General features: G+C 40.7%; 1 protein-coding gene across 2 annotated transcripts in view; it reads right to left on the bottom strand.

The window, feature by feature from the left end:
- Positions 1-17,883, bottom strand: part of BCR (BCR activator of RhoGEF and GTPase) — a 100,342-nt gene that overhangs the window by 40,537 nt on the left and 41,922 nt on the right. For both annotated transcript variants that reach the window (XM_052689445.1, XM_052689446.1), the window contains exons 2-4: positions 13,183-13,367; positions 3,113-3,217; positions 2,424-2,609 (exon numbers count right to left, since the gene is read on the bottom strand). In XM_052689445.1, coding sequence (XP_052545405.1) covers positions 2,424-2,609; positions 3,113-3,217; positions 13,183-13,367 — 476 coding nt within the window. The remainder of the gene's footprint in view (positions 1-2,423; positions 2,610-3,112; positions 3,218-13,182; positions 13,368-17,883) is intronic.

The raw sequence follows: 17,883 nt of genomic DNA, 5'->3' as shown, positions 1-17,883 counted from the left end.
AACAGGCTCTATAAGCTTTGTTTTTCTTCCCTACAGATGCTGCCATTAAAACATCGTTTCCAGTAAAAACTGATCTTCCAATAATGCTCCCCAAGTTTTTATGCTAGTTTGAGATTTTCCTTTTTTAATTAAAAAGAGCATAATGAAAACTAAATAAACTTTGGCAAAACGAATTGTTTTTTGGTGAAAAGTTTTCCATTCTTGAAAACTATTAGAGACAATATTTGCTAAAAATTTATTTCTAAAAACTGTATAAAATATTCCACAAACATGAGAAGCCCATTTCAATCCCACATTCTTGATGGTTTTCATAGTTGATGTTGTTTTTTTTCCCCTCTCTTTTCCTTAGTTTCAACAGGAAAACTCATCCAATGACAGACCAAGAGGCAATGGGCACTAATTGGAACACAGGAGGTTCTGCCTGAATATCAGGAAGCACTTCTTTACTGTGCAGGTGACTGAGCATCAGAACAAGATGCCCACAGAGGTTGTTCAACCTCCATCCTTGGAGATATTCCAAAGCCTCTTGGACACAGTCCTTGGCAGTCTGCTCTGGGAGGCTTTGCTGGCCTTCCTTGAGCAGGGAGGCTGGAACAGATGACCTCCAGAGGTGCCTTCTGACCTCTGTATCCATTCTGTAATTCTGTGAAAAAGGTGGAGTAACAGCCACTGGCACTGCAAATGGATGATTATTTGTGCCAGACCACATGAAATTCTGGAACTTGTGACATGCACTAACTTCAACCCACATTGCTTTATTTTGTAAGAGGTTCAAGAAGATTTATGTTCACAGAGACCTCAGGATAATAGCAAGGATTCCAGCCTTTATCAACAAATTGCATAACACAACCACAACTAAACAATCTATTCCAGAAGATTTGATGTATATCCTGTAAAGATATCTTCTAATGCCTGCTGATCTTGCTGTCTCTCCCATCTGCCACAAATGATGAGCTTTACTTCATGCAGCAGAGTTCACAGTTCCCACTGAATCTGTACCAAACCATCAGAATCCAAAACCACTAAGCTAGCTCAGTTGCCCGCACCAGATCAATTTGTTTGCTTCCAATACTAATAAATTCTGCTATAAATTCCCAAGAATCAAGGGAAGATAAAAATGAGAATGCCACAGAAGGGCCTGTAACCACCATCAGCAAGAAATGGTCTTAAACAAAGACCTAAATAGCTGAAGAGGTTGAACCTTCCCAACAATATTCTGTTACATCTTGTTGCTGTGCAACAACCAGAGCAGAGGGGCATTCTGACAGATAGGCATCTGACATGGGAGTGCATACGAAGCAGAAACTTTCATGGAAATAAACAGGAGGCATTACTTTCAGAACAACCTATGTCTATCTTTGCTTCAGCAACCAGAAGCAATTGGTTTTGTCTTCTTAAACCAGATGCTTAAATTACATATGCAGAGCTACTGGCCAAGATATCAACTTGACCCCTTCTGGCTAAAACATGCTGGCAGTGGAAAGCAGATTCCCATATTTTCATCTTGAGCTGTCAGCATGCATGGAAAACATCCCCTTCCAGGCCCTTCTCCCCCTGCTCCACAGGCAGTGATGCTGGTACTGGGCTACACAGCTGCTAACAATTGAGTGACCCTGGAAAAGAGCACTCTCCATCCAATAAACCCCTCACTGGAATGTCACTCCTACCCTGAGAATCAGAGGCACCTCAGGAATGCAGAGATTCTTTTCTTTTCTAAAAGGAAAAAACAGCCCTTTTAATCCCTTTGCTCTCTGTATGCACTAGGGGAGAGGCAAAAGAGGCCAAAGGAATCTCCTAGAATGCAAACAATTTTTCATCGGACTCAGAAAGTTTGCAATTTTAAATCAGCCTTAGGAATATGCTTTACATGACTTCGGCCTGAGAATTTTGTTGAGGCTGCTTGGAGAAGTCTCAGGCTGACTGGATCATCTCAGCTGCAACGGGAATATCAAAGTCACTACAGTGCTAGAAAAGCAAAGCTAAAGGCAACCACCATAAAAAAATGTAGATGCAAAGCACCATAGAGAAAAGGGAAATACATGTGAGGGAGCTCAGCAATAAGGAGAAATACTTATCTTTTGGTGTTAAAAGACTTAAAAAAAAAAAAAAAAAAAAAAAAGAGAGAGAGAGAGAACAAACACTGTCATTCCTCAATCTTCCTGTAAATAGTTTGATGATGCTGCAGACAGCCTGAGATTCAACATTTCTGTAAAACTGTATTTGTATTAATATCGTGGCTTTTTGGAGTCTGTAATTAACGAGAGCCACTTTTTCCACAGTGAGGCAAAGCTAGAAACTTGTCATTCATTCCAGAGACAGGCTTCCATCCCTTTAGTCCATGCAAAGTCACCAGAAGAAGCTGTAGCAGCACACCTGAGAAGAATGAGAGGTAAGAGAAGCTCTGGTGACTGCAGTCAACTCACCAGCTTTTGGAAGAGGTCTCCAACACGTTGCTGGTGACTCCACTGCTGCACTCGGGGAAAGAGTCCATCATAGAATTCTTTGTGGATCTCATAGAGCTCAGGCACTTTGAAAAATATTGTCTCAATCTGCTGACTAGTCAGCACAGGCTGAGAGGTGGTGGCAGCTGCTTTCAGAGGCTTCATAGGCTGAAACAAGAGATGAAGGAAACCATTACCATGCAAACCAAGTACATTCACCCTTGCCACATGACAAAACATACTTCCAAAGAGTTGTTTTACAGCCTGTTAGTAAGTGATATTTGCATTCACACAACTGCTGAAAGCTAGGCATTAGCAAATTCTCTCATGGAGATCAGCCACCTCTGGTATGTGGATCTTCCCAGGATATTAATAGTGTGATTAAAACCACTTCGCACTCAGTTTCCTCAATCTCCAACTGTAGAGAAGTGTGTCTAATAATTAGCACTGAATACAGACAGCGTTCCTGCATGCTATCAGATTAATATCTCCTGGGTTGTGCCATACCCAGTCCTTTCCTTTGGCTTCTTTCTCTTGACCAGAGAAGTGGCCAACAGGTACCTTTTGCACTGAGCAACTGACAGTCAAGGTGTGTGAAGTTCTGGGCAATTCTGGATGGAAGTAGCAGCAAACAGTAGCAGTACTGGTGGTGGAAATGTAGCAGTGCTTACCAGCAGCAGAGCCTCCAAGTGGCTCAGATAGGTTTCCTCACTGGCCAGGATTCCTGACAAGACCCATTTTCTCATCTCCAGGCCTTTCTCCAGATCTGGCTCACTCTATAAAGAAGTTAAGTGAGGAGAAGAAGAAAAAAAAAAAGAGAATGAGAATGGAGGGGGTGAGGAGGATTTTATTTACTTACAGGCTGATAAAAAACAACTTGTGTTTAGCGTCAAGATTCTAGAAGCAGACATAGAAACACCAAAGAAAAATTTTTATCCACCAGAAACTGATGGCACTAATTTACAGATATTAGTTTTTAGTCATCTATCTTTGGTGCCTGGGTTTCTTCACATAAATCAGAACTTAAAACTTTAAGATTCAAAAATCTATTATTCTAAACAAATTGTAGGGGCCTTTGGTTATGTGCAGTTCATTCTCTCCACCCATGAGAATTCTCTACGATTTTGCTCCAAAGCCATGTGTTTCCCTACACAGACAGGATCACTTTCCCTCTTTCTACACAGATGCACATGAATATGGAGCAGAAACAGCCTGCCATTGCTGTTAAGATGGCTGTTCTTTCTCCCACTCTTTACTATTCACCAAGTTATTTTCACTGCCAGCTTGCACAAGGTCTATTTTTAGTTAAAAGTCTGAATAATCAGCACTGCTTGGATTGCACATGCTGGTTTTCTTATTGGAATTCCATAAAGCAGTTCTTAACCAAAACAACTGGGGAAAAAAAGAGAGAAGAATAAATACATTCATGGGCAAACACCGATGCTAGCCATCAAGCTTTAAGAGAAGTGACATTCTCTTTTCTACATTGCAGTTATCACTGAAAAACGTTTAACCTGACAAAATGGAGCATCCCCATAAATTCTGAAGAAAAAAAAAAAGGAAAGCCAAACATTGGAGGTTATAAATAATGACACACCACCAGCATCACTTTTTGCAGAATGTCATTTTCAACTTTTTATTTCTGTGAATGACTGCCTAAAAAACAAACAAACAAAATTCCTATTTTTGCACCCTTGTATTGTTGTTAAAAGACTCTAAGAGCAGAGACAATCGTTAGATCTAAAAAAAGTAAATAGGTAAATACTTCTAAGGGCTTTGGGCAGACTGTTAGGGACTCCATCCTGCTCCTGTTAATACCTACAGGAATCTTTGGCTATTGATTTCAGCAGGAGGAGGATTAGGAAACATTAACAGTATGTTCCCCTCTATTGACCGAACATAAAGCCCGTCTACAGCTGATTTTAAATAGCTCTACTTGGAGTCCTACGCTCTGAACCCTGCAAATGTAGATAGGAGGTTCATTATGAGAGATGTACCTTGGTTACAGGTAAGCCTACAGCAGCTATCGCATTAAGTGCAGCTTGGAGCCCACGCACCATGCTAAGAAAGAAATGGATCCTCACGCTCCAAGGTATTTTTGGACTCAGTGTCATCAATAACAACCCTGATTTTTGAACGCTTTCGTTCTATTTCATATGCTATTTTCTAGGCTAAAAGGCTTTGCAGCAATACTTTATAAAAAATTTGTGAGGTGTCAAATACTGCTAACACCTCTTAAAGGAAGGTGACAGACAGAAGCAGTTCTAAGCATAAGAGTAAAATGTACGTGCACATCGTGTATGACATGGAAAACATTGGTCTTCACAGCCCACCTTTCAGCAAGGTTCATTAAGAACCACAGTGCCTTTTAAAACCTTGAAAGGGCATCTCAGAGAAACCAAGAACTCGGAGTTCAGCATTCAGACGTAGAAGATTTAAGGAAAACACCAGTGACAAAGTAACTACGTGGGGACAGGAACAAAGAAACACTGCAACACATTTCTGTGCATCTCTATGACGTTTCTTACAGCTCAAACAGAAATCTTTAACACAATGTCTGATCCCTAAAGTTTCTGTAGTGGTAGCACCTGGATAGCTGCTCAGACACCACTGTTAGGCATGGCACATGCATGTAACCCAGAAAGACAGCACCAAGATGTTTGGCGAAGATTTCTTTCACTTAAAGAGGCATCTAGCTGCCTCCTGGGAGCCTTAATGCAAGACGAACAGTAATCTTTGGGTTTCCAAAGGTTTCTTAGCACATTTACAAGAGAAAAATGCAGTAGAGAAGCATCGAAAAACAACTGACAATGTTCCAAAGTCCCCACTCCTGAGGATGAAGTAACTGGTCAATGTTGACACAACACTATAATTATGTCTAGCAGGTTCTCTTAGAGGAGGTGGGTGCTTAAAAACCAGCTGGATATGTTTGTGACATCTGTGAGGAGCACCACACGATGACAAGTAGCTTAAATGATTCAAACTTCCCCATCGCAACTGTGACACAACAGTTTTCATTATAGCACTGAAAACAGCTTTCCTCTTCACAAATAAAAGCTTTAATTTATAAGCCTGTTCTTGCTGGGCATCAGCTGACAGAGACAGCACTTTCTGCCTGAATGTTAATTTCCTCTCAAAGAGATTGGCTTTCAGAGAGACAAACATCTCCCAGGACACACTACAGACTCTCCTTCCTGGCCATTAACACAAGGTCACATTGAGAAGCCCACAGTATTGTCCTAACTCTTTATAGGAGCATTTTCCAAGTATGATGCTTACAAAACGACAGCCTCAGATCCAGCCAGCCTGAACAGGGCCTAGCTGCTTTAAGCTACAGTGCAGCACTTGCTGAGGAAACTCAGGAGGGATTTTATCCAACAATCGCAGAGCACACCGCAAGGTTGCCAATGCAATACCTTCAATTTACACAAAGATTCCTCAAATGTGAAGAAATGATCTCCTGCTGCTGTCAGGGATCAATAGGACACCATGCTGCTGTCTCCATTGTGCTGCCACTCTGTATTTCTCCCTGAGAAGCAGAGCCCAACATGAGCCTCCTGCTGAGCACGGCCTCTTCTGACAACATCATCTGATGCACCAAGGAGCTGCTCTTGCTGCTAGAACTTCTGGAAAGCAGCCTCAGGGTGCTTTTAAGCTATTCTTGTCATGAAACTTGCACAATGATCAAGAAATTCACTAGGAGCTAGTGCCAAAATCAGGGAGAAACAAGTTTATTATTTGGTATCGCAATATTTCTTGCTTACAGAATTGGAAACAAGCTCACCTGCACACTCAGATCAGAGCAATTAGCAAGCAAAGATACTGCAATGCTGTCCTGCTCTCGTCTTAGAGCACACAACAGCATGATGCATGCAGCACCATGGGCAATTTCTGCTTTGGCCATATTTGAAGGAAGGGCAACCAAGAGCAACCTTGTAACCACAAAGTCTCACTGACTGCTCTGTTTCTGTGCTCCAGGGAGAACAGCAGTTAAGAGAGGGAATATTCTGGGCCCAAGAGGCATCACCCAGATGTACACCAGTTCAGGGAGATCTGCCAATGCTGGGTACTCACTTCCCTTACTCAGACAGGAAGCAGTCTGAAATCTCCAAGCAGTCTGTGGCAAAGCAGGGAGCTGATACTACATCCAGAAGATCACATTAGCTGGGGAAAATACACCTATTAATTCACCTATGTGCAGACGGGATGTTCTCAGCAGGATGTGGGAGCAGCCCATGCTGGCAAACTCTAACCACCAAGCAAAGAATTCCAGGTGGTCAGCAGTGCATCCCAGGCTTCCTACCTGCCCTGGTTAGCCTGTTCTTGACTAGTACAAGCCTAGCTAGTATTTCATGTTCTGATCTTATTCCTACCTTTTTGACTCAAGCATCCATTTCTAGCCTTTCCCCCTTGGCCTTCCACCTTTTGATTGTCTCTCTACCCACAGGTTTAGGAATAAATCTGTTTTATAAAACTCTACTAGGGGAGCAGCCACAGCATTCCTGCCTGTGTTCTGTAGGAGCTGTGAGCATCCAAGAAGCAGTCAGCTCTCAACAAAGCAAGCTAGAAATCAGTGCTGTGTTCCCACCCTCAATGAACTACTAATATATATATAATACAGAGAGGGAAGATGGAAGACAACGTAAAGGAAGTTCCATGGGTATTTCACACTTACAATGTTTTGCTGTTTTATTCTCAACTGGGTGGTGCATCTTGCTATTCCAATGATTTAAAAACCAAACACAATCATAAATAAAATTTTGCAACCTGAATCAAGGCCAGTCAGAGTGGATAATAGCATTAAAGACACAAGAGAGCGTGCATACGCTGGCCTGAAGCCATGGCTGTTTTGAATGTGTTTACAGCTTGTCAGCCTAAGTACTCTAGTTTACTAAGCAGGTTGGCACTGCTTGTTGTATTCAATTACAGCAAACCTGAGATTCACCAGCTCCAAGGATTAGACAAGTTCAGCTCTTCTCGACTCTTTTTAAAGAGCTCAGAGGTTTGTGGTTGTTATTTAAATTAACAGCAATAATTGCTTTATTGCAAATGTTAAAAGAATAGAGATTAAGAATCTAGAAACCACCACGTGTAAGATTTGGCCAAGTGGTTGCTGCCAGAACAGCTTTGTAAAGAAAACCAGTGCTTCAAAGTGGGCGTATGAAAGGCACTTCAACTCTCCAGACCTTCCTTTGGTACAGTGTGTTCATGTTGTGCAATGAACGTGTTCAAAGGAGAGGTTTCCCGTAAGGGCAGCTCAGAATCTCACAGACAAGCTACCACCCTATGAAGGAGAAAAAAACATTCATTTTAATCTTTAAAGTTTAAATATCTCTGAAAGCATCTGCCAAGCAGCCTGGAGGTGTCCTATTGTCTAGGTGATATTAGGCAGGGAAAATTCTGCAATCAATCCAATCGTGCTCCTTGCAGGGGAAGGAGCAGGGACAGGAGCCAACATTCTTTATAACATCAGTATTGATGTGCCAGCTCTCCTCAGGAAGGGCTGTACATCCAGGCAGAGCCCTCCGGCAACACAGAATTGGAAAAGAAAGAGTTGCATCTGCTGGAGATAGTGAGAAAAATGCAGCATTAAATAAAAATAAATAAGTAAATAACAAATACCAAGAGGGAGAAAGGAGAAGGATTTGGAAATGTTGGAGAGCACAGGAAAAGCTGACAACAGAAGTACTAAGCAGAGCTGTAAGACAAGTGATCTCATTTATTAATGTACATTCAGAGGTCAATTTTTCTGCCCCTCATCCTCCTGTGCTTTCCCAGTTTGTCAGAACTCAACTTCAGGAGGATAAACAGTACACATCCCTTGTATTGCACAAATAAAAAAGTCAGATGAAGCAAAATTTGACTGTTCTGCTCCAGACAGGTCCTGACAGGAAGCTTACATAGACATGCCAGTTTTCATTCCCCTCCATGGTCTGGGGAGCCAGAGCCTGGAACTGTTGTTTTCAACTGGAAAACAACAGAGCAAACAACAAAAGATAGACTCTACATATTTGTATTATTATCTTTTCATTAAAGAACAATTTAACATCTCACAGTATTCAGAGGAGCAGCATTTTAATTTTGTTGAAGCACTTTAAATTTTGATTAAAAAATCAAGGTGCTAAGCATGTTCTTACTAGGAACTAGCTGCTCAGCTTCAGCGCTCCTGCTCTCAGGGAGCGATGCATACAAAAATTGGAAAACCATTTTGGTAAAAAATATATTCAATTAAAAAAAAAAATCATCTCTTAATCTCTAGAAGAGTGACTGCTATCATTTTCAGGTGGGAGACTGTCCTGCTCCCATCTCCAGAGCCCAATAATCTTAAGTCCAACCATGTCTTAGAGCCTGTCTTTGTTGGCAAGCTGATCTTTGAAAGGCCTTCTCACCTTTACCCTCTCCATTGCTCTAATCTCTTCCCACACGAGTAGTAGCAATGGGATCCTCAGGACTGAAGCTTCCTATACTCTCTCTGTGCCTTTATCCTCAAACAAACTACCTACCCCAAGCTCTAAGCAATAAAGTCTCCTCTAGAGAAGGGTGCTATCGTCTTCCTCTGTCCTACCCTACACAGCTATCCACCTCTTACTTTGACTTTATGCATAGAACAGAAGCATTCTTGCTCTTTGTACTCTAAGAGTCTGAATTAATACTACCCATTAAACCCTCTGACACCTTCTGGATTTACCAGTTGTGTCTCATTTGGCAAACATTTGTCTTGACGTTTTCCAAAAGCTTCCAGGATTTTTGGAAAGTTCAATAATAATTAACTGTTTGGAAAAAATTATATAGCTTTCAACTTAAATAAACAACTTATATTTATTTCTCCCTTCTCTTCCCTTTTCATCTTTCCCTTGTAGGTTTGCTTCAGAGCAACGAAGTCTGGCAAAAACTTGGCTTTATGCCAAGACATGCTTCCACATCTCAGCATGAGATTCTGGAAGAGCCAGAAGAGGGGTACAACCTGGACTGCTCAATGCAAACATCTTTTAAGGCTTCCTTACTAGAAAAATGATGAGTTGGGATGTTGAGATGCACATCAAAAATGCCCTCATTTACATCCTCCTTCAATGAAAGATAAAACTAAGGATGGCATCCCTCATCACCCTCTTTGGATAGGGGCATATATTTGAGTGATGGATTCACAAAGCAAGTGAAATAGAAATACATAAAATGCAGTTGAATTTGTACAATTTGAATGCAGAGCAGTCAACATCTTTTAGTCTACTTAGATGATGTAAGCAGAAGAGGGAATTGAGAAACGGATCCAAAGCGACAAAGATTGAGAAGAACAGCAGCCTTCTGGAAGTCAGCTTGTGGCCATCGCTTCCTGGAACAAAGGACATGAGGCGCTGGGAGTCTGTCACCTCCCAGGCTGAGGAACATAAAGCCCCTCCACATGTAGTCCACGAGGTATCCTCTTGGTTTCTTTTGGAACAAGACACTGCTTTGTCCCTCTGCATCTTCTCTACGTTGGCTAGGTAACCAAATGGAGGCCAGCCTGCCAACGCCACCCAACCGAACACTACAGCCTCTGTCAGAAGACAGAAGCATTTAGTCAGTCGGTAAAAATATATATATATAAATCCCTTTGACATAAAAATATGTCAAAGAACAATGCCCTCAATGTTCAGATATCAATGATCTGATCTCCAAAAGAAAGACTGTTCTGACGAATAAGGCCAATGAACAACATCAGAATGCTGCCGAGTCTGTGATGCTAAATGAATTGGTCATGATCACATTAAAAAAATACATCATTGTTTGCATGCTTTTCATCTGGGTGTCTGACTGAAGTGCTGTTAGCCCTTGGTTGCAAGTGAAATTAAAGGAATTTCTCTTTGAACGCGAAGAACACATTAAAAGTTAGAAGCTGGTTTTGTATAACATCAGACATCTCACATTAAGGACTCAAAATGAGCAGATGCACTTCCTATAATCTCTCTGCCTTCATTACCTGTGATAAGTGGACATGGTATCTTCTTATCTCACAGGACACTGCAGGGATAATTAAGGCCTGCATAGCATTCCAATAGTATTTGGAATTAATGGTCATGCCCAAAGGAAATGAGTACTTGTGTACTCAGAACTAAGTTTAAAACGTCCCACATATACAGAGCAATAAAACACTGAATCCAGTATTACTTGTTACATGCACTAAATAACACAGAAAAAACTATACAAAAAATAGGACAATTGTGTAATTGAAATTAATTATAAAGACTCAAAGTTATCTGCACAAGGCAGGACTGCATAGTCAGTAATTCTTTAACCTTTAAACAATCTTACAAATGTAATATTTTGAGAAAGCAGTATGTATACAACAACTGTCATGTTGCTATATACAGTAACTGTTGATTTCTAGACTCTGGCCATGATAATCTAAATAACTGCAGGCACATAAGAAGCCAGAAGAAGGGACTACTATACAAGCATGCACACAGACGTGTTTTCAGCTAATGAGGTGTAGTGAGGGGAAAAAAAAAACAACAGACTTGCATCCTGGTATTTCAGGGTTCTGATCCAACATGGTTTAAATACACTGCAACGAGCAAAGTACATGACACTTAATTTTGTTACTGATGTCTTTTCCACTACAGCTGAAAACATAATTATAGTAAAACTCATCTAACAACTTGTGTCAAAGTTTAACTTGCTTAGGAAATAGCATAACCATTTATAAACTAATTTCTTCCTCCATGTTGTGGACCTCCATTCATAGATAGCATTGTCAGTTGTGAACTAACTGCAGCCACGATCAGCTGAAGCAGTTGAAGTTCATTATTTTAAGTTTAGTCTGTCTCAGTATCCCTGCATTTTTTGGAAACAATAAAAAATCTTTCTTATAGTCAGAGAGAAGAAAGCAGCTGGTTATAAGTATTACCTTTTTAAAAGGCAGTCTTCTAGTATTGTTAGGACAACACTAAATTATCTGCTTTTAAATGCTTATGGGGTGATATTCAAATAAATCAAGACTAAGATGAAACATTTGGCTGTTTCTCTTCCCGGCCTCCAGCTACAAACAATGTGACAGTGGGTTCTTTGACTCAGCCATATGATGTCAAATTGCATTTTCCTTTTAACCTAAGAAACATAACCTGAAAATCTCAAGCCAATATCAAAATATTATTGGAGCTTTTGAAATCATTAATGATCATTTCTCCATTCAAAAGGCTCTTGGATATCACAGGAGTTCTCATCCCGAGCAATTAGGAAAAAAAGCATCTCAGAGTTAATAGGGTAAAGTAGAAGCAGCTAGCTAGATTCCATACACTATATTCAAATAAAATACAACAATCAACAGTAAATGAACTAGATAATGCTTTAAGAGACCTTGAGGAGAAGAACAAGAACACTTTCAAGTAGTCTTTATAATCTAACATTCATCCTGGAAGAAGTAAGGAAACGCATGATGTGACACTAACCAAGAAAGAATGATAGAAGGATGGATAAAATCAATGCTAAAAGCAATGGTTTGTGGAACTTGTCAAACTCCAGAAATCATTTTAATATAAAATAAATAAAACTGTCTGATAAAGGTGTTGATTTACTTGTAGACTGATACCTGTAAAATACCCCTCATCTTCTCCCATGACACTTTGATTAATAGGACAGAACAATACAAAGTCAACACAAATTAAACAACTTAAATGACAGATTTCAAAGTGTCATTTGCAAAATGAGAATTCAAGGCTGGTTGGCTACACTGTCTTAGAAATAGAGTAGGAAGAAACTAAGAGCTGTTTTTGTGCTACTAAGTATTTTTATGAATGAATTGGGGAAACCAAAAATCTGCAGATGACAAAGATTTCCAAAGAAACACCAGTTTGGCATGGAAGTGCTCTGCAATTTTGAAAGCAAAAGGATAAAAACGGCAAACTACAGTTCAAAGGCAAACAGATCAAGTTAAATGTAAGAGATTTCTGACTAAAGAGAGCAGTCGATGGCTATTTACCAAAGCAAGTGGCAGATTCTCTATAAGATAAAAAATGCAATATGCAACAAAAAAAAATCATCAAGTTCTAAACAATAGCCATGCCCCTGAAGCAAAAATAATGCAAAATAGCCTGAATGGCCACACAGAAAACACAAATCAAGCTACTCAGTCAATTCTGATAAGATAAAAAGCTCAGAAGAGATTATATGGATATGCATTTAGTAAACAGTAAAAGTTTTTATGAACATCCATCTCCCACACAAGTCACTCCAGTTTAGAGCTGACAGTGTTAATTCTCCTTATTCCACTTCCACAGAGCAAAAGAAATGGTCTGTATATTCCAGATACCTTATCAAAGCCTTCAAAGTACCCAAAAATAATTAATTTTCCTTGTGTAAGGCAATGACAGCCCACATAAACAGACGCACACAAGGAACACAGGCCCCCAAATGCACCTATACTTTAGGAAGCTCTGGTCCAGTATCCCCTCTTCCAAAACATCTGGTATTTAGAGACTTCTTAGCAGCATTTAAGCATCCCTTTTCTTCAATACATTCAAAGTGTGAAAAAATGAGTTAAAAATGAGTAAAAAAAAATACACAGAACGCTTATTTCTGAAATTTAGCTTGAACATCAGTCAGAAGTCTCAATTTAACATCAAATATACAATATAGTACCACATGACTGATAGTGTATCAACTAACCTGTCTTACCATTCTGGCAGCCCCCCTCCCCCTTAAAGCAGTCTACTCCTTCCACCTTTACAAGGTGTGATTGACCCCAAAAAGGCAGGAAAGAACTCACTGATTTTGTAGATTCCAGAGACCCTGAAGACAGGGTGTCTCTGCTGCCTCGACTCTTGGAACTGAGATGGGGGGAAGACGATGGCGAGTCATCGATGTAGGGCATCATATCATGATGTCGCCTCTGTTCTTCAGCACGGTCTGCATCATACGCATAGCTGGGTGGTGTGCCACTGAATGAAGCATCTGCAAAACACGGGAGAAAAATCTGTCTGGTCAGAGCCAAACTGGATATGAAACAGGCTGGTCAACCACAGCACTGTTGATGTCCCAGCTATTTAGTTTACTGATAAGTAATCACAGAATCAGTGATAGTTAAATATAGATCAAGTGGAAGCATGAATTTAATTAAGCTCATGTCACCAAACATTCATTTTGATGATTTTAAGTCCTAAAAGGCAAAGTCCTTTCTAATATCTAACATCGGTGTTCATGAAATTGCAGCTCTTTCCTCCAAGTTTTGCTTCAAAAGTATTAGCATTAAGATAAATACTCGTACAGGCTCCATACAAGTCACACAGTCTGAGTCTATCAATGCAGTGGGTTGGGGTAGCAGTCTCTGTTGTTCTTATTTTTCTGTGGAAATGAACAGATGATACCCCTGAAGGTTTAGCAATCATCAATAATACATAGCTCAGAAAATGAACAGTTGGACTCGGTGATCTTGAAGGTCTTTTTCAATCTAAAAGATTCAGTGGTTCTGTAATTCTCTTCAGACTAGGAACAAGAGGACTAGGAAAGAAAGGTCGTACATGTCAAGTGAACGGGCCTGCTGCCAAAACAAAACTCTAAGAGTCCGTCTTCTATTGGCTGCCTTCCTCCTCAATTCTAATTCCCTAAGCAAATAAACAATCACCCTCCTTCTCTCCAGTACCCCACAAAAATAAAAATAAAATGGTTAATTTAATTCTTTACACCACATTTGAATTTTTAGGAGGTATCAATGAATTTCTGCAGGAAAAATGAGTAGTAAAATTGATTCTGGTATCTTTTCCACTGTTTCTGCAAAAACCTGTACTGAGGACACATACTGAACAGAACAGCTCCCTGTGCTGTAAATTAAAAGGTCTTTTACCTCTCTGCACAAATACACACAGAGGATGAACATTTGCTTTCTGCACAGTGCCAAAGAATCACATCTATCATGCCCAAAGGAGGATGGAAGCAACTTTGCATGTTGCTCATACTTCACGTGTGAAGCATTTTCACCTGTCAGCGTACAGAAGTGTGAGCAGTGATAGCCATGCCCAGGCCATGGCAGAAATCTGCTGCTTTCAGTTACAAGTCATTCATTTTCACTCTTCTCCCCAAACTGAGGAATAACTCAAGGCAGACAAGCTAGATCCACTTCTACTGTAGCAGGCAAGCCTTACGGAAGACAAAGCCATAAACAAGGATTTTGTTTGTTTGGTTTTGGTCTTAAAAAGTTCAAAAATTTGCATTAAATTCACACTGGAACTCAACCTTTACTTGTAGAACTAGTTTCTACTTGTTTTCACATATCTAGGTTCTGTAAAAATAATAAGCAGCAGCTGCCAAGCATACTAATAATCGTGTTATACATCACCAAGGCAGGGTGGAGGAGTAACATTTTAAAGCCCACTTTCCTCCTTCACAGTAAACTCAGTTAAAGCATGACTCATGCCAGCAAAGGATGTGAACTTTGTGTGAAACAGAATAAAACTTGATCCATGCGGTTTATTCAGGAGGGAGAGCCAGTCCAGGGAATTTATGCAAACAATATACCGAAAACCTAACAATAAACTCACTGTAGAAGTGAGCCTCTGTCTCAATTTGTAGCAAATACCACCCCGCTAAATAACTGCTGTGTATGTGGCCTTCAGGCTGCTGAGTGACCATGGCAATATTATTTTAACAAGCTCAGTGAGTTTTATGTCACCCACTCTCTCATGGTATTACCTTGTGCTCAAGCCCTCAGTTTCTCAAAGGACTTTTAGATTGTGCAAGACCACAGGAATGGGAATGGGAGAGGAAGGGAAAAAAAGAAAAGAAACAGTACGTATTTGCTGGGGTGGACTTTTATTGAGATGTCAGAGACTTTCCAGATTTTCTTAGTTGTTTAGAACTCATCCTATTAAGTTAATTTGGTAAATGGAGGCTTGAAATAGAGGTGCTAAAGTAAGGATGATCAGGCACAAACAAAAGAGATTTCAGATAAGTTGGATAATGCCCACATATCAGCAAGCCAAACAAATCACAGATCTCATGCTTGAATTGTCAGGAGCCCTTTAGCTAAAAGAATGCAGAAGAGAAGATATCAAGGCCTTTGAGTTCCAACTCTCAAACAGGCAAGGAAAGAAATCAACAGGAATAACCTCCACCATGCGCAAGATGACTGGTCTTCTATGTGGTCACAAGGCATGATTAGGGACCATGCTGACTCCAGAAATTAGAATTTTATGTGGAAGACAATCCTTATTCCTCCCACCTCTACAATATTTATGTCATTAAAAAAATAAAAATAAAAATGTAACACCAGGCAAATTCACTGGAGGAATGCAAATACCTGATTTCCATTGAATTATCCCTCCTGCAGCTTTCTAACCCAAGAAGCCTGAAAAACACTGCTGACAATTTAACACTTGCTTTATCCACAGAGGAACATCAGTACAGGGTGCTTATGTCAGCTTCATGTCTTTGATCAAGGAAGAATTTCTTCAAACTCCTATTCAAACCAGTTTCTCCTGCACACATGCAGTAACAAGACTCATTTGCCGTGCAGAAATGAAAGCAGGAATATTTCTTTACTCCCAGTGCTCGCTTTCTAACTGTATGGTTTGCTCCCTTACTGTTAATGGAGAAGTAAACTCCATATAGTGTATATCAGCAGAAAGGCTTGCAGGGAATCACAGTATTTTCACTTTCCTCACTTTCTCCTACTAAGAAGTAGGCTTTGTATTTCTGATTTCCACAACACGTTTTGTCTCCTACTACACAGGGAAATCATCATTCGAAAGGAAAGGAAAGGAAGATGGAAGACTTAGGTTAGAAAGAAGAGATCTATTCCCAGCACTGCATAAAGATTCAGTTTACCTTTGCATCATTCACTTTGTCTTTCCATGCATGAAAATGAAAATAAGACCCCTCAGCAAGGAATGAAGAGCCAGCCCATCAGTGTCACAGACTGCCACAAGATACGAGCAGAGAAAGCCCCACACAGAATTTAAAGCTTTGATACTGTATCTGTAGTATCTGTAACACATTCAAAAACCTTAGAAACAGTTATAATCCCTCTTCTTCCTATTATTGTTTCATACAGCACTGAAATCCACCCATGGAGATTTTTAATTATCTCTGAGGCAGACAGACCTTCTTGCTTTTATTCCGCCATTTATTCCAACAGAAGCAAAGTATTACTCTAGCGAGATACACTAAGCAAGCCCCAACACTAATAACAGAGGTAGGCTCGCATCTCTGTGATTAAAGAGACCACTGTTGCTAGGGAAACTAGGTTATTTGGATCTCCTACAGGCAGGCACAACTCTGCACAGGCTGTTCAGGCTCTACCTGGCAGCAGAACAACTACAGCAAAGGGATTGGAGCCAGGAGCTCATTGGACATCCCTAGCTGCTCTGGGTGACCCTCTTGTAGATGTAAGCAATCTCAGGGAGCAAAGCACCAGTGTTGCTTTGGGCACAGGGACCTGGCTTAGCCATGTGGCCATTTAACCCCACAGAGGCTTGTCCTCTGCATGAGGACAATGAGCAACAAAATGCTCAAGCTACCCTCACCAGCAGCAGCTTTTCTGTTTTGACAGCTTGTAAAAGTCCCTGTCCCCTACCCTCATAAGAAAGTCTGGCAGCTGTGACTGACCAAAATGTGCCCTCTCACCACTAAACAGCAGCTATTTCTGCCACTGGCCATCCAATATTCCCTTACAGTACTCCACTCTGCACCAGCACATCATCATCTGCAATCAACTACTCGGGGGCTACAAAGGTTTTTCATCAGTTTTGCACGCACTCAAACGGTTACTTTCACCTTTTGGTTCTGATGACAGTAACCTTCCTGGCCTTGCTTTGTTCCCATCTTTAGGAACCTGCCCCACATCCTCTTCTTCAGTTATTGCTTCCATCCCCTCACCTCCCCAAGCTTTCATTTCAGTTTGCCGTGCTCAAACTCAACATTCTTTTCTTTTGTTTTTCTGTTCCTTACCTCTTCTAAACTACTCCCTCTTCCTCACAGCATCAAATTTCTCCTGGCTGGGAGAAAAGAGCAATCTAACAAACCTGCAGTTAGCTACAAACTTCCTTGCACTCAGTGACTGCACAGCAGCCTTGTCCTGCTGCCTACCCCCCTCCTGCTGTGTGTCACATGCATTCTTTGAGAGTGTGAGACCAAGACAGAGAACTACCTTGCCAGCACAAGGGAAAAAGAAACTAACTTCAAAATTAAAAAGACTAGTTGCATCTAATCGTTTGGGCCACACAGTGACTCGAGTGTCATACGTTCACAGCATCACAACATCCATAGCTGCTTGAGAGGCTTAACAGCAGCATGCAGAGAAGCTTCCAAGCTAGCTGTGCCCCAGCTAATCCCACTAAAAGAGCGGCGAAGCCACTGCAGCTCAGACCTGCCTGCCTAAGTAAATACAGAGAATCCTGAAGGGGGTGGGGAAGCTGGTTTATGCCAAAGCCCCACATCACTGTGGCTTCATTGTAAACGGTACCAAGGCTAGCAC

Source organism: Tympanuchus pallidicinctus, unplaced genomic scaffold, assembly GCF_026119805.1.
Source record: "Tympanuchus pallidicinctus isolate F22 unplaced genomic scaffold, pur_lepc_1.0 scaffold25, whole genome shotgun sequence".
Classification (NCBI taxonomy): domain Eukaryota; kingdom Metazoa; phylum Chordata; class Aves; order Galliformes; family Phasianidae; genus Tympanuchus; species Tympanuchus pallidicinctus.
Note: the sequence above shows the minus strand (reverse complement) of the source record. Positions and strands in the feature narration are given on the sequence as shown.